Below are 18,185 nucleotides of genomic sequence, written 5' to 3'. Positions count from 1 at the left end.
TGAAGATTGTCTAACAGGAATACGAGGACCATCTCTGTTCCATAACCGAGTCTGATTCCAGATTGACACAGATCTATCCACTTTCTGTCTTCTAGCCCACTGTTTCTCAAGTCTGGTCCTGGAGTATCCTAATGTGCATGAAAGAGATTTAAATATAATGGAGGCAGTGTATGCAAATCAAGATCATGCATATTCATTGTGGATATCCTGGAAACCTGACTGGCAAGGGGTGCTCCAGGACTGGACTTCGGAAACACTGTTCTAGCCAATTGTTAAACTGGGCTTTGTTGCATTTGCTGTGCCGGGAATCACTAGCATGGCTTAGTAAAATGGCCCCTTAATGAATAACACAACGTATGGTCAACCTACAGAAGTATTTGTCATTATTTTTAAATACTTGAAAAACAGATGTCTACACTTGACAGTAAATTGTTGTAAGTTAAGATTCTAAAATATTTAGGACAGAAGGAATTTTGATAAACCATCATTTTTCTAAGAATGAATGTTGTCAATACATGACCATTTTTATAATTTTTCATTGAGTCCTTTCTTTTGCTCTAAGTTCTTTTATTAAGAAATAAGAGTAACAATTTGTAGAAAATATTAAACAATTTTGAACAAGTCCAAAAACTCCTCTTATTATACAGTAGACATAGGGCTCCTTTTACAAAGTAGAATTACCAATTAGCATGCATTGAATATGAAGGAGCCCATCCAGCTGATTTTCGAAAATGATCGCCGCCCACCTTCCGACACAAATCGGGAGATGGACGGCGATCGCCCAAATCAGCATAATCGAAAACCGATTTTGGGCGGCTTCAACTGCGTTCCGTCGTGGGACCGGCGAAAGTTGAAAGGGGGCGTGTCGGCATGGTAGCGAAGGCGGGACATGGACGTGGCGTGCGTTGAGATGGCCAGCTTCGCCCGATAATGGAAAAAAGAAAGCCAGCTATCAGGAGAATTTGGTCCGTTCTATTTGGACCCTTTTTTTTTTTAGGTTCAAGTCCCCAAAAAGTGCCCCAACTGACGAGATGACCACCGGAGGGAAGCGGGGATCACCTCCCCTTACTCCCCCAGTGGTCACCACCCCCCTCCCACACACACACACAAAAAAAATCAGACATTTTTTGCCAGCCTGTATGCCAGCCTCAAATGTCATACCCAGCTTCCTGACAGCAATATGCAGGTCCCTGGAGCAGTTTGTAGTGGGTGTAGTGCACTTGAAGCAGGTGGGCCCAGGCCCACCCCCCCCCCCCCACCTATTACACTTGTGTTGGTAAATGGGAGTCCCCCATAACCCACTGTACCCACATGAAGGTGTTCCCCTTCACCCCTTAGGGCTATGGTAATAGTGTAGAGTTGTGGGCAGTGGGTTTTGGGGGGGGGATTTGGGGGGCTCAGCCCACAAGGGAAGGGTGCTATGCACCTGGAAGCTAACTGTGTTTTTTTTATTAATTTTTTTAAGTGCCCCCTAGGGTGCCCGGTTGGTGTCCTGACATGTTAGGGGGGCCAGTGCACTAGAAATGCTGGCTCCTCCCACGCCCAAATGCCTTACATTTCGCCGGATTTGAGATGGCCGGCTCCGGTTTCCATTATGGCTGAAAATTGGAGTTGGACATCTCATCTAATCCTGGCGAATGATTTGGCCGGCTTCAAGCGCATTTCGAAAATACGCTTGGCGCTGCCCCTTCGCGGAGCCGGCCCCGAAGATGGCCGCCCATTGATTTGGCCAGCGCCGTTCGATTATGCCCCTCCATGGCCACTACCGCATGGACTACAACAGGAAACACAACAGGGCACACTCTGACCCAGTAGGCAGGGGGAAAAGCACCATGGGAGCAGAGCCTACCAACTACCAACATCGTGAGACTATAACACAAGCTAATGAAATCACAGAGCCCAATACCCTACACCCACCACAATGCAATGCTGATGTGACCCTGTACTGCACCCGAGAGCCACATCTGACCCAGGGAAAGGTTGTGACAGGATCGAACACATTCTGCTGTCATGGAGGTGGGTACGGCATTTGAGGCTGGCATACAGGCTGGAAAAAAAGTTTGTAAAGTGGGGTTTTTTTGGTGGGAGGGGGTTAGTGACCACTGGGGGAGTCCGGGGAGGTTATCTCCCATTCCCTCCAGTGGTCATCTGGGCAGTTGGAGCACTTTTTTGGGATTTGTTCGTGAAAAAAAGGGGTCCAAAAAAGTGACCCAAAATCGCGGTAAAAACGACTTTTTTTTCCAATAATCAGCTAAAGACGCCCATCTCTCCTCGGCTGATAACCACGCCCCAGTTCCGCCTCCTCCACGCCTGCGACACGCCCCATCAACTTTATTCGTTTCCGCGATGGAGTGCAGTTGGAAACGCCCAAAATTGGCTTTTGATTATACCGATTTGGGCGCCTTTGCGAGATAAACGTCTATCTCCCGATTTAGGTCGCACTATAGGCGTTTTTCTCTTTCGAAAATAAGCAGGATAGAGGAACTTAGACCATGCAACCAAAAAAGTTGTCACTGATGATCTGATAATGTGTCTTGCAATTTATGTTACCATATCTTTTGCATTCCAACACAGCCCTTTCTGGCCAGAGTCTGAAAAAAACTTATAAATAGAAGAAGCTATCCCTTTAGGTGCCATAAGTTTATCAAATAGTGTTGTTTCCCATATCAATCATGGAGCAATGCATTGTTTTATGCAATTGAAGCTACGCCTAGAGTCCTTTTGATTTCATGGGTGTTCAAAAACAATTGTCAATATTCAGACTCCAACTACAGCATTTAAATATTTTACATATATTTAGTGCTCTATCTGACAAAGCTGCTGTACTAAATACTGTATATAGCAGCTAATTCCACAGCTGTATAGATGACTGGCAATATTTGGCCATAATCCATATAGCTCTACTTATAATGGCTGAATATCACCAGCTATCTGTAGACACGAGCGGAATGTCCACACTGCATCTTCACTCCTGCCTGGTACTATAGTGCCATAGTAGTCTGTTAGAATTCTCAGTGGTATTATCTGTATAGTGCCACTGAAAATTCACAAATGGGCATTTATCCAAATAGTGCTGCTGAAAATTCATTAGTACCACTGATAATTCATAAATAGGGCACTTATCCATATTTATTTATTTTCTGCATATGTACCCCACATTTTCCCACCTATTTGCAGGCTCAATGTGGCTTACATTATGTTCTCCGAGGACAAGCAGGCTGCTTGTTCTCACAAATGGGGTGACATCCACGGCAGCCCCTCCGATCGGAGATCTTCCTAGCAACAGAGTTTGCTAGTTCTCGCGCGCGCCCGTCTTCCCACCCGAAATCGCTCGTGTTCGCTAGTCTCCTTTTTTCCGCTGCTCGGGACGGCTGTATTTTCGGTCGCTCCGCGCCCCTAGGAGATCCCTCGCGATTCGTGGTCTTTTTTTCTCTTTTAAACTTTACCTCTATTTCTAGTGTTGGCCCGTAAGTTTTCTTTCGTGGTCGAGTGCGGCTTTTTTCGCTGCCCGTTAGTTTTTTGGTGAGTTTTTGGTGCCCTTTTTTCACCATCGCGGATTTCGATTTTGCCGGCATGATTTTTCCGCCCATGTCATTGAAGCCTTCCAGCGGCTTCAAACCGTGCACCCAGTGCGGCCGGATGATCTCTCTCACTGATAGGCACGCTTCTTGTCTTCAGTGTCTGGGGGCTGGGCACCGTCCTCAGGCCTCTAAGCTCTGTCTTCTTTTGAAGAGGAGAACTCAGGCGGCGAGATTAGCCCAGTGGAACAGTTTGTTCGGGACTTCATCCGGCGCGTCGACATCCTCAGTTCCGCGGTCCTCGGCATCGGAGCCTTCGGTACCGTGCCCATCATCGACTTCGGGACCGCGCTCATCGGTATCGACATCGTGGCCTTCGGTATCGAAGTCATCGTCTGGTGCAGCTGCGAGACCGGGATCGTTTCTTGTGAGGATGTTGTCGGAGGGTGCTTCGATGTCTGGAGTGCAGGTGAGGGCTGTCCATTCCTCTGCTGGTGGCGGTGAGCCCATGAGCAGGTCTTCGCCTGTCTCGAAGGGCTCCCACGGTACAGCCCCCCCCCCCCCCCGGGATCAACCCTCTTTGGACCCGAACCCGAGGAAACGTTTGGATTCGACGTCTTCCTCTTCGGTACCGGGGGGTACCAAGGCCGTTCGTCGTGCTAAGGCAAAGAAGCACCGGCATCAGTCACCCTCCAAGCGTGGTACCGAGAGCTCTGGGTCGCCGGTACCGCCGGCACCCAAGCGTCAACATCGGGAGGACCGCTCACCCTCCATTCAGGAGGTGTCGATGCGTTCCCCTGTGGACAGCCCGGTACCGCCTCCATCCCCGGAACAGATTCGCAGCTCGTCGCCAGTACCGGCCCCACCGCCTTTCTCCACAGCCTCTCTGAACGAGAGCCTCAGGGCCGTCCTTTCGGGGATCCTGGAGGAGCTGTTTCGCCCTTCTCCTCCGGTACCGGGGGTGCTTGCGCCGCCGGTGCCGTCGAGTGAGGCGACGGCTGGGCCCTCGTCTGCGGTGAGGACGCCCGCCCCGGTACCACTTGCGGTGCCGGAGCCGGCCGCCTCCCAGGAGGGCTCCCCGACGACGTCTATGGAGGGAGCTCCATCATCTCCGCTACGGGAGTCCTCTTCTCGACGCTCCCACCGTGGCCGTGTTTCCACGGAGTCGAGGCGGGCGCAGCTTCGGACCGAAGTCCACCAGCTGGTGTCCGACACTAATGAGGAGGCCTCGTGGGAAGCAGAGGAAGGCGTCGGATATTTCTCTGACGAGGAGTCTGACAGTCTTCCTTCTGATCCTACTCCCTTGCCTGAAAGACAGCTTTCTTCTCCGGAGAGTCTCTCTTTCGCGACCTTTGTCCGGGAAATGTCTACGGCAATTCCCTTTCCCGTGGTCACGGAGGATGAGCCGAGAGCTGAGATGCTGGAGCTCTTGGACTATCCTTCGCCACCTAAGGAATCGTCCACAGTACTCATGCATCATGTCTTCAAGAAGACATTGCTGGCGAACTGGGCGAAACCCTTAACTACGCCCCACATCCCCAAGAAGATCGAATCTCATTATCGGATCCATGGGGACCCGGAGTTGATGCGGACTCAGTTGCCACACGACTCTGATGTGGTGGATCTGGCCCTCAAGAAGGCCAAGAGTTCTAGAGAGTATGCTTTGGCGCCCCCGGGCAAAGACTCTAGAACCTTGGACTCCTTTGGGTGGAAGACCTACCATTCTGCAATGCTCATCGCCAAAATCCAGTCCTACCAACTCTACACGAGCATACACATGCGGAACCATGTGCGGCAGTTGGCGGACTTGGTGGACAAGCGCCCTTCTGAGCAGGCCAAGCCCTTTCAGCAGGTGGTCAGGCAGCTGAAGGCGTGTAGGAAATTCCTGGCCAGGGGGGGGTCTTTGACTCTTTTGATGTTGCATCCAGGGCCGCTGCGCAGGGTGTGGTGATGCACAGGCTCTCATGGCTGCGCGCCTCCGACCTGGAAAATCGAATCCAGCAGCGGATTGCGGATGCCCCTTGCTGGGGGGGGACAATGTTTTTGGGGACAAGGTCGAACAGGTGGTTGAACAGCTCCACCAGCGGGATACCGCTTTCGACAAGTTCTCCCGCCGGCCGCCTTCAGCCTCTACCTCTTCGGGTAGACATTTTTATGGGGGAAGGAGGACGGTTCCCTATTGTTCCGGTAAGCGTAGGTACAATCCTCCTTCCCGCCAGCCTGCTGCTCAGGCTAAACCCCAGCGCGCTCGCTCTCGTCAGCAGCGCGCGCCTCAGGCCCCTGCGGCTCCTCAGCAAAAGTCAGGGGCGGGCTTTTGACAGGCTCCTGCAGAGCATAGCCGACGTTCCAATGTCTGTGCCGGATGGCCTACCGGTCGAGGGGAGGTTAACATTTTTTCACCAAAGGTGGCCTCTTGTAACCTCCGATCAGTGGGTTCTCCAAACAGTCCGGCTAGGGTACTCTCTCAATTTGACCTCCAAATTGCCCACCGGGAGCTCAGTCCTTCAGCTTCCAGCACAGGCAGGTACTTGCAGAGGAACTCTCCGCCCTTCTCAGCGCCAATGTGGTCGAGCCCGTGCCACCGGGGCAAGAGGGGCTGGGATTCTATTCCAGGTACTTCCTTGTGGAAAAGAAAACAGGGAGGATGCATCCCATCCTAGACTTAAGGGCCCTGAACAAATATCTGGTCCGAGAAAAGTTCAGGATGCTTTCTCCGGGCACCCTTCTTCCCATGATTCAACAGGACGATTGGCTATGCTCTCTGGACTTAAAGGATGCCTATACGCACATCCCGATTCTGCCAGCTCACAGGCAGCATCTTCGATTTCGTCTGGGAACACGGCATTTTCAGTACTGTGTGCTACCCTTTGGGCTCGCCTCCGCACCCAGAGTGTTCACCAAATGCCTAGCTGTAGTAGCGGCTTCTCTACGCAGGCTGGGAGTGCATGTGTTCCCTTACCTCGACGATTGGCTAGTAAAGAACACCTCCGAGGCAGGAGCTCAGCAGTCCATGCAGGTGACTATTCGACTCCTGGAGCTGCTAGGGTTTGTGATAAATTATCCAAAGTCCCACCTTCTTCCAGTTCAGAAACTCGAATTCATAGGAGCTCTGCTGGATTCTCAGACGGCCTGTGCCTACCTTCCAGAGGCCAGGGCCAACAATCTGCTGACCCTTGTCTCCTCGGTGCGGGCGTCTCAGCAGATCACAGCTCGGCAGATGTTGAGATTGCTCGGCCACATGGCCTCCACGGTTCACGTGACTCCCATGGCCCGCCTTTTTATGAGATCAGCTCAATGGACCCTAGCCTCCCAGTGGTGCCAGGCTGCTAGGAGCCTAGAGGACGTGGTCCGCTTGTCCACGAGGTTTCTCCTCTCCCTTCTTTGGTGGACAATTCGATCCAATTTGACCCTGGGACGTCCCTTCCAGATTCGTCAGCCGCAAAAGGTGCTGACCACGGACGCGTCACTCCTGGGGTGGGGAGCGCATGTCGATGGGCTCCACACCCAGGGGACTTGGTCCGTCCAGGAACAAGGTCTACAGATCAACCTCCTGGAGTTGCGAGCGGTCTGGAATGCTCTGAAGGCTTTCAGGGATCGGCTGTCCCATCAAATTATCCAAATTCAGACAGACAACCAGGTTGCTATGTATTACATCAACAAGCAGGGGGACACCGGATCTCGCCCCCTGTGTCGGGAAGCCGTCAGCATGTGGCATTGGGCAGGCTGGTTCGGCATGTGGCTCCAGGCCACATATCTGGCAGGCGTAAACAGTCTGGCCGACAGATTGAGCAGGATCATGCAACCACACGAGTGGTCGCTCAGTTCCAGAGTGGTTCGCGAGATCTTCCAAGTGTGGGGCACTCCCTTGGTGGACCTCTTTGCCACTCAGACCAATCACAAGGTCCCTCAGTTCTGTTCCAGGCTGCAGGCCCATGGCAGACTGGCGTCGGATGCTTTCCTTCTGTTTTGGGGGGAAGGCCTCCTGTATGCATATCCCCCATTCCTCTTATAGGGAGGACTTTGCTGAAACTCAAGCAAGACAAGGGAACCATGATTTTGATTGCTCCTTTTTGGCCTCGTCAGATCTGGTTCCCTCTTCTTCTGGAGTTGTCTTCCGAAGAACCGTGGAGATTAGACTGCTTTCCAGCCCTCATCACGCAGAACGAGGGGGCGCTTCTCCATCCCAACCTCCGGTCTCTGGCCCTCATGGCCTGGATGTTGAGAGCGTAGATTTTGCCTCCTTGGGTCTCTCTGAGGGTGTCTCCCGAGTCTTGCTTGCTTCCAGGAAAGATTCTACCAAGAGGAGTTATTTTTTCCTCTGGCGACGGTTTGCTATGTGGTGTGATGGCAAGGCCTTAGATCCTCGTTCTTGTCCTACACAGACCCTGCTTGAATACCTTCTACATTTATCGGAGTCTGGTCTTAAAACCAACTCTGTAAGGGTTCATCTTAGTGCGATTAGTGCATACCAATACCATGTGGAAGGTAAGCCGATCTCTGGACAGCCTTTAGTAGTTCGCTTCATGAGAGGTTTGCTTTTGTCAAAGCCCCCACTCAAACCTCCTACAGTGTCATGGGATCTCAATGTCGTTCTCACCCAGCTGATGAAACCTCCTTTTGAGCCGCTGGACTCCTGTCATCTGAAGTACTTGACCTGGAAGGTCATTTTCTTGGTGGCAGTTACTTCAGCTCGCAGAGTCGGTGAGCTTCAAGCCTTGGTGGCTCATGCTCCTTATTCCAAATTTCATCTTAACAGGGTAGTCCTCCGCACTCACCCTAAGTTCTTGCCGAAGGTGGTGTCAGAGTTCCATCTGAACCAGTCAATTGTCTTGCCAACATTTTTTCCCCGTCCTCATATCCGCCCTGCTGAACGTCAACTGCACACATTGGACTGCAAGCGAGCATTGGCCTTCTATCTGGAGCGGACAAGCCCACACAGACAGTCCGCCCAACTTTTTCTTTTGATCCCAACAGGAGGGGAGTGGCTGTCGGGAAACGCACCATATCCAATTGGCTAGCAGATTGCATTTCCTTCACTTATGCCCAGGCTGGGCTGACTCTTGAGGGTCATGTCACGGCTCATAGTGTTCGAGTCATGGCGGCGTCAGTGGCCCACTTGAAGTCAGCCACTATTGAAGAGATTTGCAAGGCTGTGACGTGGTCATCTGTCCACACATTCACATCTCACTACTGCCTTCAGCAGGATTCCCAACGCGACAGTCGGTTCGGGCAGTCGGTGCTGCAGAATCTGTTTGGGGTTTAGAATCCAACTCCACCTCCCTAGGCCCATTTTTATTCTGTTCCAGGCTGCACTCTCAGTTAGTTGGAAAAGTTTAGGTCAATCTCAGATATGTCCTCGTCGTTGCGAGGCCCAATTGACCAATGTTTGTTGTTTTGAGTGAGCCTGGGGGCTAGGGATACCCCATTTGTGAGAACAAGCAGCCTGCTTGTCCTCAGAGAAAGCGAATGCTACATACCTGTAGAAGGTATTCTCCGAGGACAGCAGGCTGATTGTTCTCACCTACCCGCCCGCCTCCCCTTTGGAGTTGTGTCTTCCCTTCTCTTGTTTTTGCCTGGTGTACGGGACTAGCGAACACGAGCGATTTCGGGCGGGAAGACAGCCACGCATGCGCGTATCGTGGGCGCGCGCGAGAACTAGCAAACTCTGTTGCTAGGAAGATCTCCTATCGGAGGGGCTGCCGTGGACGTCACCCCATTTGTGAGAACAATCAGCCTGCTGTCCTCGGAGAATACCTTCTACAGGTATGTAGCATTCGCTTTACAAAGGCATCACTATTAACAGAGTAAGAGGTTCAGCATAATGTTACTGATTAATGTGTAAGAATTCAGGTAAATAGGGACAGTAGAATGACTGCCAGTATATAGATAAGTGCTTTTGAATATCAGACCTACAGCATCTGCAGTAATAAAATCCTCATTTAGTGGAAGTTTAAAATTGATGAAATATTTTGTTTTTTTTTCTGATTGTTTTTAGGGTTCCTATAGTTAAACCAAGTATAAAGAACTGGGAACTGTCAGCACAGCTGGATGGTAAAGATCATTCCATTACCGTCTCAAATACTGGATCAATATTCTCTGTAAGTTGGGTTTGATTCCTAGTAAATCAGTAAACATTATCACAACTTTATCCTTTTTCTTCTGTACTGGCTACTGCTGTTTTAAGTAAGGGGTCATCCATAAATGACATCACACAGTTTGATGCAAAACTGCCCCCCCTCCATTTTTGTCACTGACATCTGTCTCCCCCCACCCCAAATAAAGATGGCATCAAAATGTTATGATCCTTCTAAGCCACAAATGAAATGTCTAAAGAAAGTAGTTTCCATTGTTTTAATAATGTATAAATACTTACCAGTCCATTCTAGTTTACTAATAGAAAACATAAATAAACAAGGTGCTCAGTTTAATTAGGTCTACTGGAAACAGTTACTACAGATAAGGCAACACTATATCAAGTCAGTTTATAATCAATACAGTGTTGCAAACACCATGTAATGCTTAATATGCTGAATTGTTCCATGACTTAATTACTCATTGGTCCTGCCACAGTGATGAAAAAAAGATCTGTCATTGTGCAAATAGGAATACTGCTGCCATCAACCTTGTTTTTTGGAAGAGGTAGCCCACTTAAATTAAGATCATCTTCATCATGCCACTCCCCACATTCTCCATTCTCAGCATGTGCTATAATTACATCATTTCTCATTGCTGATGGGCAGCCATTCTCAAAGGTCAGATTAATTTAGCCCGAACAGCCTATTTCCTTGAAAGTTGCTCCTAGCAAACCTTCTTGCTTTTTCTAGGACATGCCAAAACACACACTTTGAATAATGACTGACATAGTTTATTTTTATCTACCATGTGTTTTGTACAGGCATAGGTACCCCATATAAGAGGCTTGGGAGTTGTGGAGGCTAAGTTTTCCCAGCCCCAATTATGTCCTTCCCTTCTCTTTTGCTGTCCCTGTTGCTAGGCCCAGTGCCTCTCTCTAAGTCAACAGTAGCAGAAATATGCACAAAACCATTTCCCCGTGTGCACCACTGCTCTAGCTTTGCTGGCCCCACCCCTCTGATATAAATTTCCTGCATTAGAGAGGCAGAATTGGCAGAGCTGGCCATGGAGGGAAATGGCGCCATTGCTGCTACTGCCAACCCAGGATGGCAGCAAGAGTATGAGCAGGAGGGGAGGGGTAAGAGAGAAATAAGGGGCAATGTTGTTTGGGGAGGAGAGAGATAGTGATAGAGGGAGGAGGGACATGATCACTGTCCCCTCTAAGGTGAGCAGGAGTCCTCCACCTACTGTCCTGCCAGTGGGGGGTGCTATTTATCACATTTTCAATAGTGAGGGACAAGCAAGCTCTGCAGGAGTCCAGGGAACCTGCATGTCCCTAGCGACTGAAAATAGAATATTGAAGCACCATCCTCCCACTGGCAGCAATGCAGCTGGAGGACTCCCACTTACCTTAGAGGGAACAGTCGACAAGATCATGCTGGATGGGTGGAGGACAGGAAGAGAGAGAGGGTCTAAGCTGGACGGGGGGTGGGAAGAAAGAGAGAGACACGGCTGTGGTGATTTGGGGGGGGGGGGAAGAGAGAGAGATGAGGTGATAGTGGATGAGAAGGAAGGGCGACAGAGAGACTGCCTATATGTATTCCGGGATAAAACTGAATAATAAAGCTAATCGATTATGCACATCAGTGCAAATACTAACTGCAGCATGAGAAGAATGGCGAGCTCACTGATGTCAGCAGTAGCAGTGGCCAGCTAAAGCATCCCTTAGCTTAGTCAGTTTTAGGTTCAGTTTATTTTAATAAGAAAATATCTAAGTGGTTTGCAAAGCCGCTATAATGGGAAATAACTTTACCAACAGCAAAACGTAGATGTGAAATGGACAAACAGGCAAAAAACAGAAGTAAACTGGGGGAGAAAGGGCTACCATCTCAGAACAAATAATCGGATGACAATGAAATAGGGAGAATAAGAGGAACTATGCTATCAGCCTTGAACCAGGGTGCTCAGATCACAATTGTGGAGAAGCTTGAGAGAAGAAATGGGATTTAGGATGGGTTTTGAATTTTTGGTATGAGGGTTTAATCCTGAGGGGAAATGGCAGATTATTCTAGAGTGTAGGAAGAGCAACAACACACAAATTTTATTTTATTCAAAAATGTATATTCTGTACAATCTAATATCCTTGATGGATTACAATCAAACATGCACAGAAGAGTAAAAACATATAACATATATAACAAACATTGACATTGTGCATAACTAGCCAACAATCGGTAGCTAAACATTTGTAATTTTGGTATGTTTCAGTTTATCAGGAACATTATGTTCAAGCTTTGGCAATTACTCATTTTTCACAATGCATGCTGAAACAATAAAGTCTTCAAAATCTTTTTAGATGATTCTATATTTCTTTGAAATACTTTATCACCTTCTATAAGATCACTAAGTTTTGGTTCAGCTATATAAAACATTGAAGCTCTATATTATTCAGACAACAGCAGATTTCAGCAAAGCCTTTGACACAGTTCCTCATAGGAATCTCTTGAATAAACTGGGCAGGCTGAAGTTAGGACCCAAAGTGGTGAACTAGATTAGAAAATGGTTGACAGACATACGCCAGAGTGTGGTGGTTAATGGAATTCACTTGGAGGAAGGAAAGGGAGTAGTGGAGTGTCTGAAGGATAGTTGCTGAGGCCAATTCTGTTCAATGTATTAGTGAGAGACATTACCAAAGGGTTGGAAGGCAAGGTTTGCCTTTTGTGGATAATACCAAGATTTGTAACAGAGTGGACACCCCGGAGGGAGTTGAAAACATGATATAAAGGATCTGCAGAAATTAGAGGAATGGTCTAATGTTTGGCAATTAAAATTCAATGCAAAGAAGTGCAGAGTGAGAGGCTGATATGCACAGGCAGGAAGAGGGACCTTTGGGTGATAGTATCTGAGGATCTGAAGGCAACAAAACAGTGTGACAAGGTGGTGGCTGTAGCCAGAAGGATGCTAGGTTGTATAGAGAGAGGTGTAACCAGTAGAAGAAAGGAGGTGCTGATGTCCCTGTACAAGTCTTCAGTGAGGCCCCCACTATTGTATTCAGTTTTGGAGGCCATATCTTGCTAAAGATATAAGAAGATTTGAAGTGGTCCAGAGGAAGGTGACAAAAATGATATGGGGATTGTGCCAAAAGACATGAGAAGAGATTGGAAGACCTGAATATGTATACTCTAGAGGAGAGGGGGGACAGGGGAGATATGATACAGATGTTTAAATACTTATTAATATAGATATTTTCCAGAGACGGGAAAATGGTAAAACTAGAGGACATGAATTGAAGTCGTGGGGCGGTAGACTCAGGAGTAATGTCAGAACATTTTTTTTTTCATGGAGAGGGTGGTTGATGCTTGGAATGCCTTCCTGAGGATGGTGGTGGTGGAGAAAAAAAACTGTGGCGGAATTCAAAATGGCATGGGATGAATACAGAGGATCTCTTATTAGAAAAATGAATGGTATAAAAAAACAACTTAAAGGGCTGCATACGTGTTCTCATATCAAATGGGGCTTAGATGGCAACTCTAGCTGTATCAACTAAGGCCGGTGTTGGACTGGCTTGTATGATCTGAGTGCCATATATAGCAATCTGATTTAGGATGGGCTAGAGAGGTCTTTGACAGAAGTTCCAGCAGTTTGGAATGTGAGGACAGTACTGGGCAGGCTTGTCCCACAAATGACAAGGCAAATTCAGATAGGCTTTTACGGCAACTCCAGGAGTTGGAATATAATGACAGAGCCAGGCAGACTTCTACAGTCTATTTCTCAGAAACAACAAAGAAAGACTTTGATCAGGTATATATCACACTCATTGTTGATTTGATCTAGAATTGAGAATAAATGTGACTGTTGGGCAGACTGGATAGAGTGTAGACCATTCAGGTCTTTATCTGCCGCCATTTGCATGGTGAGAACGCTGCGTGCGCTGTTCTAAAGCTGTAATACGCTATTATCAGGCTTATTTTCGAAAGAGAAGGACGCCCATCTTTCGACACAAGTCGGAAGATGGACGTCCTTCTCCCAGGGTTGTCCAAATCTGTATAATCGAAAGCCAATTTTGGACATCCCCAACTGCACTGCGTTGCAGGGATGACCAAAGTTCAAGGGAGCGTGTTGGATGCATAGCGAAGGCGGGACTTGGGCGTGCCTAACACTTGGACGTCCTTGACCCATAATGGGAAAAAAAGCACGTCCCTGACGAGCACTTGGACGTTTTCACCCGGACCTGTTTTTCTTACGAATAAGGCACAAAAAGGTGCCCGAAATGACCAGATGACCACCGGAGAGAATCGGGTATGACCTCCCGTTACTCCCCCCGTGGTCACTAACCCCCTGCCACCCTCAAAAAACATCATTAAAAATATTTTGTGCCAACCTCAGATGTCATACTCAGGTCCATGACAGCAGTATGCAGGTCCCTGGAGTAGTTTTAGTGGGTGCAATGCACTTCAGATGGGTGGACCCAGCCCCACCCCCCCCCCCCCACCTGTTACGTTTGTGGAGGAAACAGCGAGCCCTCCAAAACTCACCAGAAACCCACTGAACCCACATCTCGGTGCCCCCCCCTACACCCGTAAGGGCTATGGTAGTGGTGTACAGTTGGGGTTTTTTGGGGGTCTCAGCACACAAGGTAAATGAGCTATGTACCTGGGAGCAATTTAGGAAGTCCACTGCAGTGCCCCCTAGGGTGCCCAGTTGTTGTCCTAGCATGTCAGGAGGACCAGTGCACTACAAATGCTGGCTTCTCCCACGACCAAATGGCTTGCATTTGGTCGTTTCTGAGATGGACGTCTTTGGTTTCGATTATCGCCAAAAATCGGAAACGTCCATGTCTAGGGATGACCAAATCTAGGGATGATCAAATTTAAGGATTTGGACATTCCTGATGGTATTTCGAAACGAAAGATGGACGTCCATCTTGCTTTGAAAATACGGGTTTCCTTGCCCCTGGATTGGGACGTTTTGCAAGGATATCAAAATCAAAACTTAGACGTCCCTTTCAAAAATGCCCCTCCACGTGTTCCACACCGGGTGATGGTGGATAACGTCAACCACATGTGAGAATGTGGCCTGCTTGTCCTCAGAGAATAACAATGTTGATGATAAAGCATGCTTTACTATAAAGAAGCCAAGTTTTTTAGATCGCTTCCCTTGATCTATACCCATAGACCCAGTCAGAAGACGTCTTTAATACTGCAACCTGAACACTCCATATCCTGCCAGTTCAATTGTTGAATGCTTGTTTAGTTGTGCTAGTTTAATAATGACTCACAAGTACATCTGCATGAGTGACTGTCATTTTCAAAATTTATTAAAAAAGAAAGTGGATTAAATTGTAGAACAATAAAGTTGTTGGGATAAAACCATTAACAATAGATGTATTCAATGCAGTTGCAATACTTTTACATTTTACTCAAGATGTATTATATTAGGCATTAACTTTTTTACTTTTACTGTAGTTTGGCCTAGTACTTTAAACATAAGTACCTAAGTATTGCCATACTGGGAAAGATGAAAGGTCCATCAAGCCCAGCATCCTGTTTTCAACAGTGGCCAATCCAGGTCACAAATACCTGGCAAGATCCAAAAAAAAAGTACAAAACATTCTATACTGCTAATCCCAGAAATAGTGGATTCTCCCCAAGTCCATTTAATAATGGTCTGTGGACTTTTTCTTTAGGAAGCCGTCTAAACCTTTTTTAAACTCCGCTAAGCTAACTGTCTTTACCATATTCTCTGGCAACGAATTCCAGAGTTTAATTACACGTTGAGTGAAGAAGTATTTTCTCCGATTCATTTTAAATTTACTACATTGTAGCTTCATCGCATGCCCCCCTAGTCCTAGTATTTTTGGAAAGCGTAAACAGACGCTTCACATCTACCCGTTCAACACCACTCATTATTTTATAGACCTCTATCATATCTCCCCTCAGCCGCCTTTTCTCCAAGCTGAAGAGCCCTAGCCGCTTTAGCCTTTCTTCATCGGGAAGTTGTCCCTTCCCTGTTATCATTTTCGTCGCCCTTCTCTGCACTTTTTCAACACTGGTCTGGAGCAATAAGAATGACAAAGAAACCGGTAGTACATTATAGACTAACTGAGCTTATGCCTCAGTAATTGATAAGTCTAAAAGATGCTCTTTGTCTTTAATATACTACAGCTTTTTTTTGTTTTTTTACAGTAAAAAGCACAAGGGTAAAGCGAATGGAACATTCAAAATTCTGATGACATAAAACAGTTTAAAAAAAATTTTAATTAAGTCTTTGATGATGATAAATGTTTTCTTTGTGGCAAGAATTAATGTAGCCTAATCACCTTTTATCTTCTGGAAGCATTACTGCTTTAGCTGCATGGGAATTCCCATTATATCAGGAAATACTACTTCATTGCATTTCTTTTCTTTTTATGTTTTTGTCTGCTTTACCACTGAAATGTTCAACCTTAATCACCATAAAATAACACAGTATTTAGGGCCCAGTTTATTAAACCGCTCTGTAGGCGCACACTCCTTTTAGCACGTGCTAACACTACAGACACCCATAGGAATATAGTGTGCACTAATTTTTAGCGTGCTAAAAAGTTAGAGCGCCTACAGTGCCACTTAGTAAACAGGACCCTAAGAGTTTTATTATAGCCACAGTGTTTCATTTACATTTTTTTGGATACAAAGGCTGCTTTCTAAGTTCAAAAATAGGGAATTACAGAGAATAAAACAAATCAATTCTTGAATACCACTAATATCCCCTTTCCAGGGTTCAGTGTAGTTTACATTCTAGGTGTAACAAAAGCAGAAACTGTTGTGTATGTTTGAGACAAAAGAACATTATAGGAACGTTTAATAAATGATACAAGGGAACATAATGGATTGTTATGAAACAGTCTTTGGGAAGAGAAAGGTTTTAGCCTCTTATCTGCTCTGATGGCAATAAGTAAAGAGTAAACTAAATAATAATTAGAGGAGGAGATACCCAATCAACAAGTCATACAAAATACAAAGGGTTCTCTTATAAATAGTAAGCAAACGTGGAGAGTGTTCAAGGAGGAAAAGCCTTGAGAAGCTCCTAGATGTACAATACAGTGTTGCAGGAGCAGGACTTCATCATTGTCAAAAACCTCCTTTCATTTACAAAAACAGCCCGCTGAATAAATGCAACCTAAAATCAATTCACAGAACTTAGCTTTTGCTGCCGGGTCTCTTATCTTCCTTCAGACAATCTATTCGAACCTACCTTGATCAACGGTGGCCAGCATTTCAAATAACTGTATCAGGATCACAGGCCAGAAGAATCCTCCACTCTTCTTTGCTTATTTAAATTCCATTCAAACAAGCCGATGGAGGCTGCAGAGACAACTTCTTGAAAATGGCAACCCTTTATAAAGCTTAAGGTGATGTCACACGCTCTTATCGGAGCAACCAATGAAAGAAAGCCTTAAAATAAAAACCTTAAAAAACTCTTCATAGCTGGCTCGTACCATAAAGACATTAGCGTTAGGTCATGCTGTACTTAGCTGAGAAAATGCATTTTATAGGAAATGGCTCCATTCTAATTTTAGAGTTTAAACCATCTGGGATTAAGGTCCCTAGTCTGAAGATCCACTGCTGTTCCTTCTGTAGAAGGATCTGGCGTCTATCACTTCCTCTTCTGGTGGCACTGATCTGCTGCAGGACAAAACAAAGTAATGTTTCAAATTCATGTTTGAACCTGGCACAGTGAAGATCTAAAGGTGAGGTGCTCTTCTGAGTCTTGATCACGCTCCTACGTTTGCGCCACATTTGCTTACTATTTATGAGAGAACCCTTTGTATTTTGTGTTTTGTATAATAGGTAAAGCGTTCCATAACGTAACTCCAAGTAGAGGGAATAGAGAGCCAAAGATCTGCTCTGATGGCAATAGGTAAAAAGTGGGATATAAAACAAAAAGTGAGGAGAATGGATGAGGATACCAACAATAATATATTTATTCACTTGAAAAATAAAAAATTAAAAGATGACAATGTACATAAAAATGACCCTGTACATTGTCATCTTTTAATTTTTTATTTTTCAAGTGAATAAATATATTATTGTTGGTATCCTCATCCATTCTCCTCACTTTTTGTTTTATATCCCACGGTTTCGTGAGGGTTTTACCTCCTTTTTTGTTTTTAATAGGTAAAAAGTTCCATAATATAACCAATTACAGGGAATAGAGAGCCCAAGATCTTCTGATATTGATTGGCATATGAAATGGTGTCGCTAGCATCAGTTGTTCTTTCAGTCTGTTAGACTGGGCCAAACATAATGAAGCAGCCCTAGATAGCAATTTAGATACTGAAACCTGTAAGATTTGAAAAACTAAACAATAAGCTTTAAACCTGATTATTTCTGATATGGGAAGCCATAGCAGTTTGATAAGATAAAAAGCTTAATTTATCTATTCAATTTGAATATTAGTCTGGTAATTGTGTTCTGTATGATTTGCAATTTTTTCTGATATTGACACTTAATACCAAGAAATAAGACATTAAAGTCATCCAGGTGTGATAGGACTAATATTTGAACTAACAGTGCAAAGGGTTTTTGGTCAAAGAATGATCTGACTAGACATAGC

The 18,185-nt window shown here is 46.2% G+C and overlaps 1 protein-coding gene across 1 annotated transcript in view; it reads left to right on the top strand.

Annotated features, from left to right (window-relative positions):
- Window positions 1-18,185, top strand: part of PCCA (propionyl-CoA carboxylase subunit alpha) — a 1,085,625-nt gene that overhangs the window by 744,707 nt on the left and 322,733 nt on the right. Inside the window, 1 exon segment of the mRNA XM_030201346.1 lies at window positions 9,514-9,616. Coding sequence (XP_030057206.1) covers window positions 9,514-9,616 — 103 coding nt within the window.

The sequence above is a fragment of the Microcaecilia unicolor genome, chromosome 4 (genome assembly GCF_901765095.1).
Source record: "Microcaecilia unicolor chromosome 4, aMicUni1.1, whole genome shotgun sequence".
NCBI lineage: Eukaryota > Metazoa > Chordata > Amphibia > Gymnophiona > Siphonopidae > Microcaecilia > Microcaecilia unicolor.
Note: the sequence above shows the minus strand (reverse complement) of the source record. Positions and strands in the feature narration are given on the sequence as shown.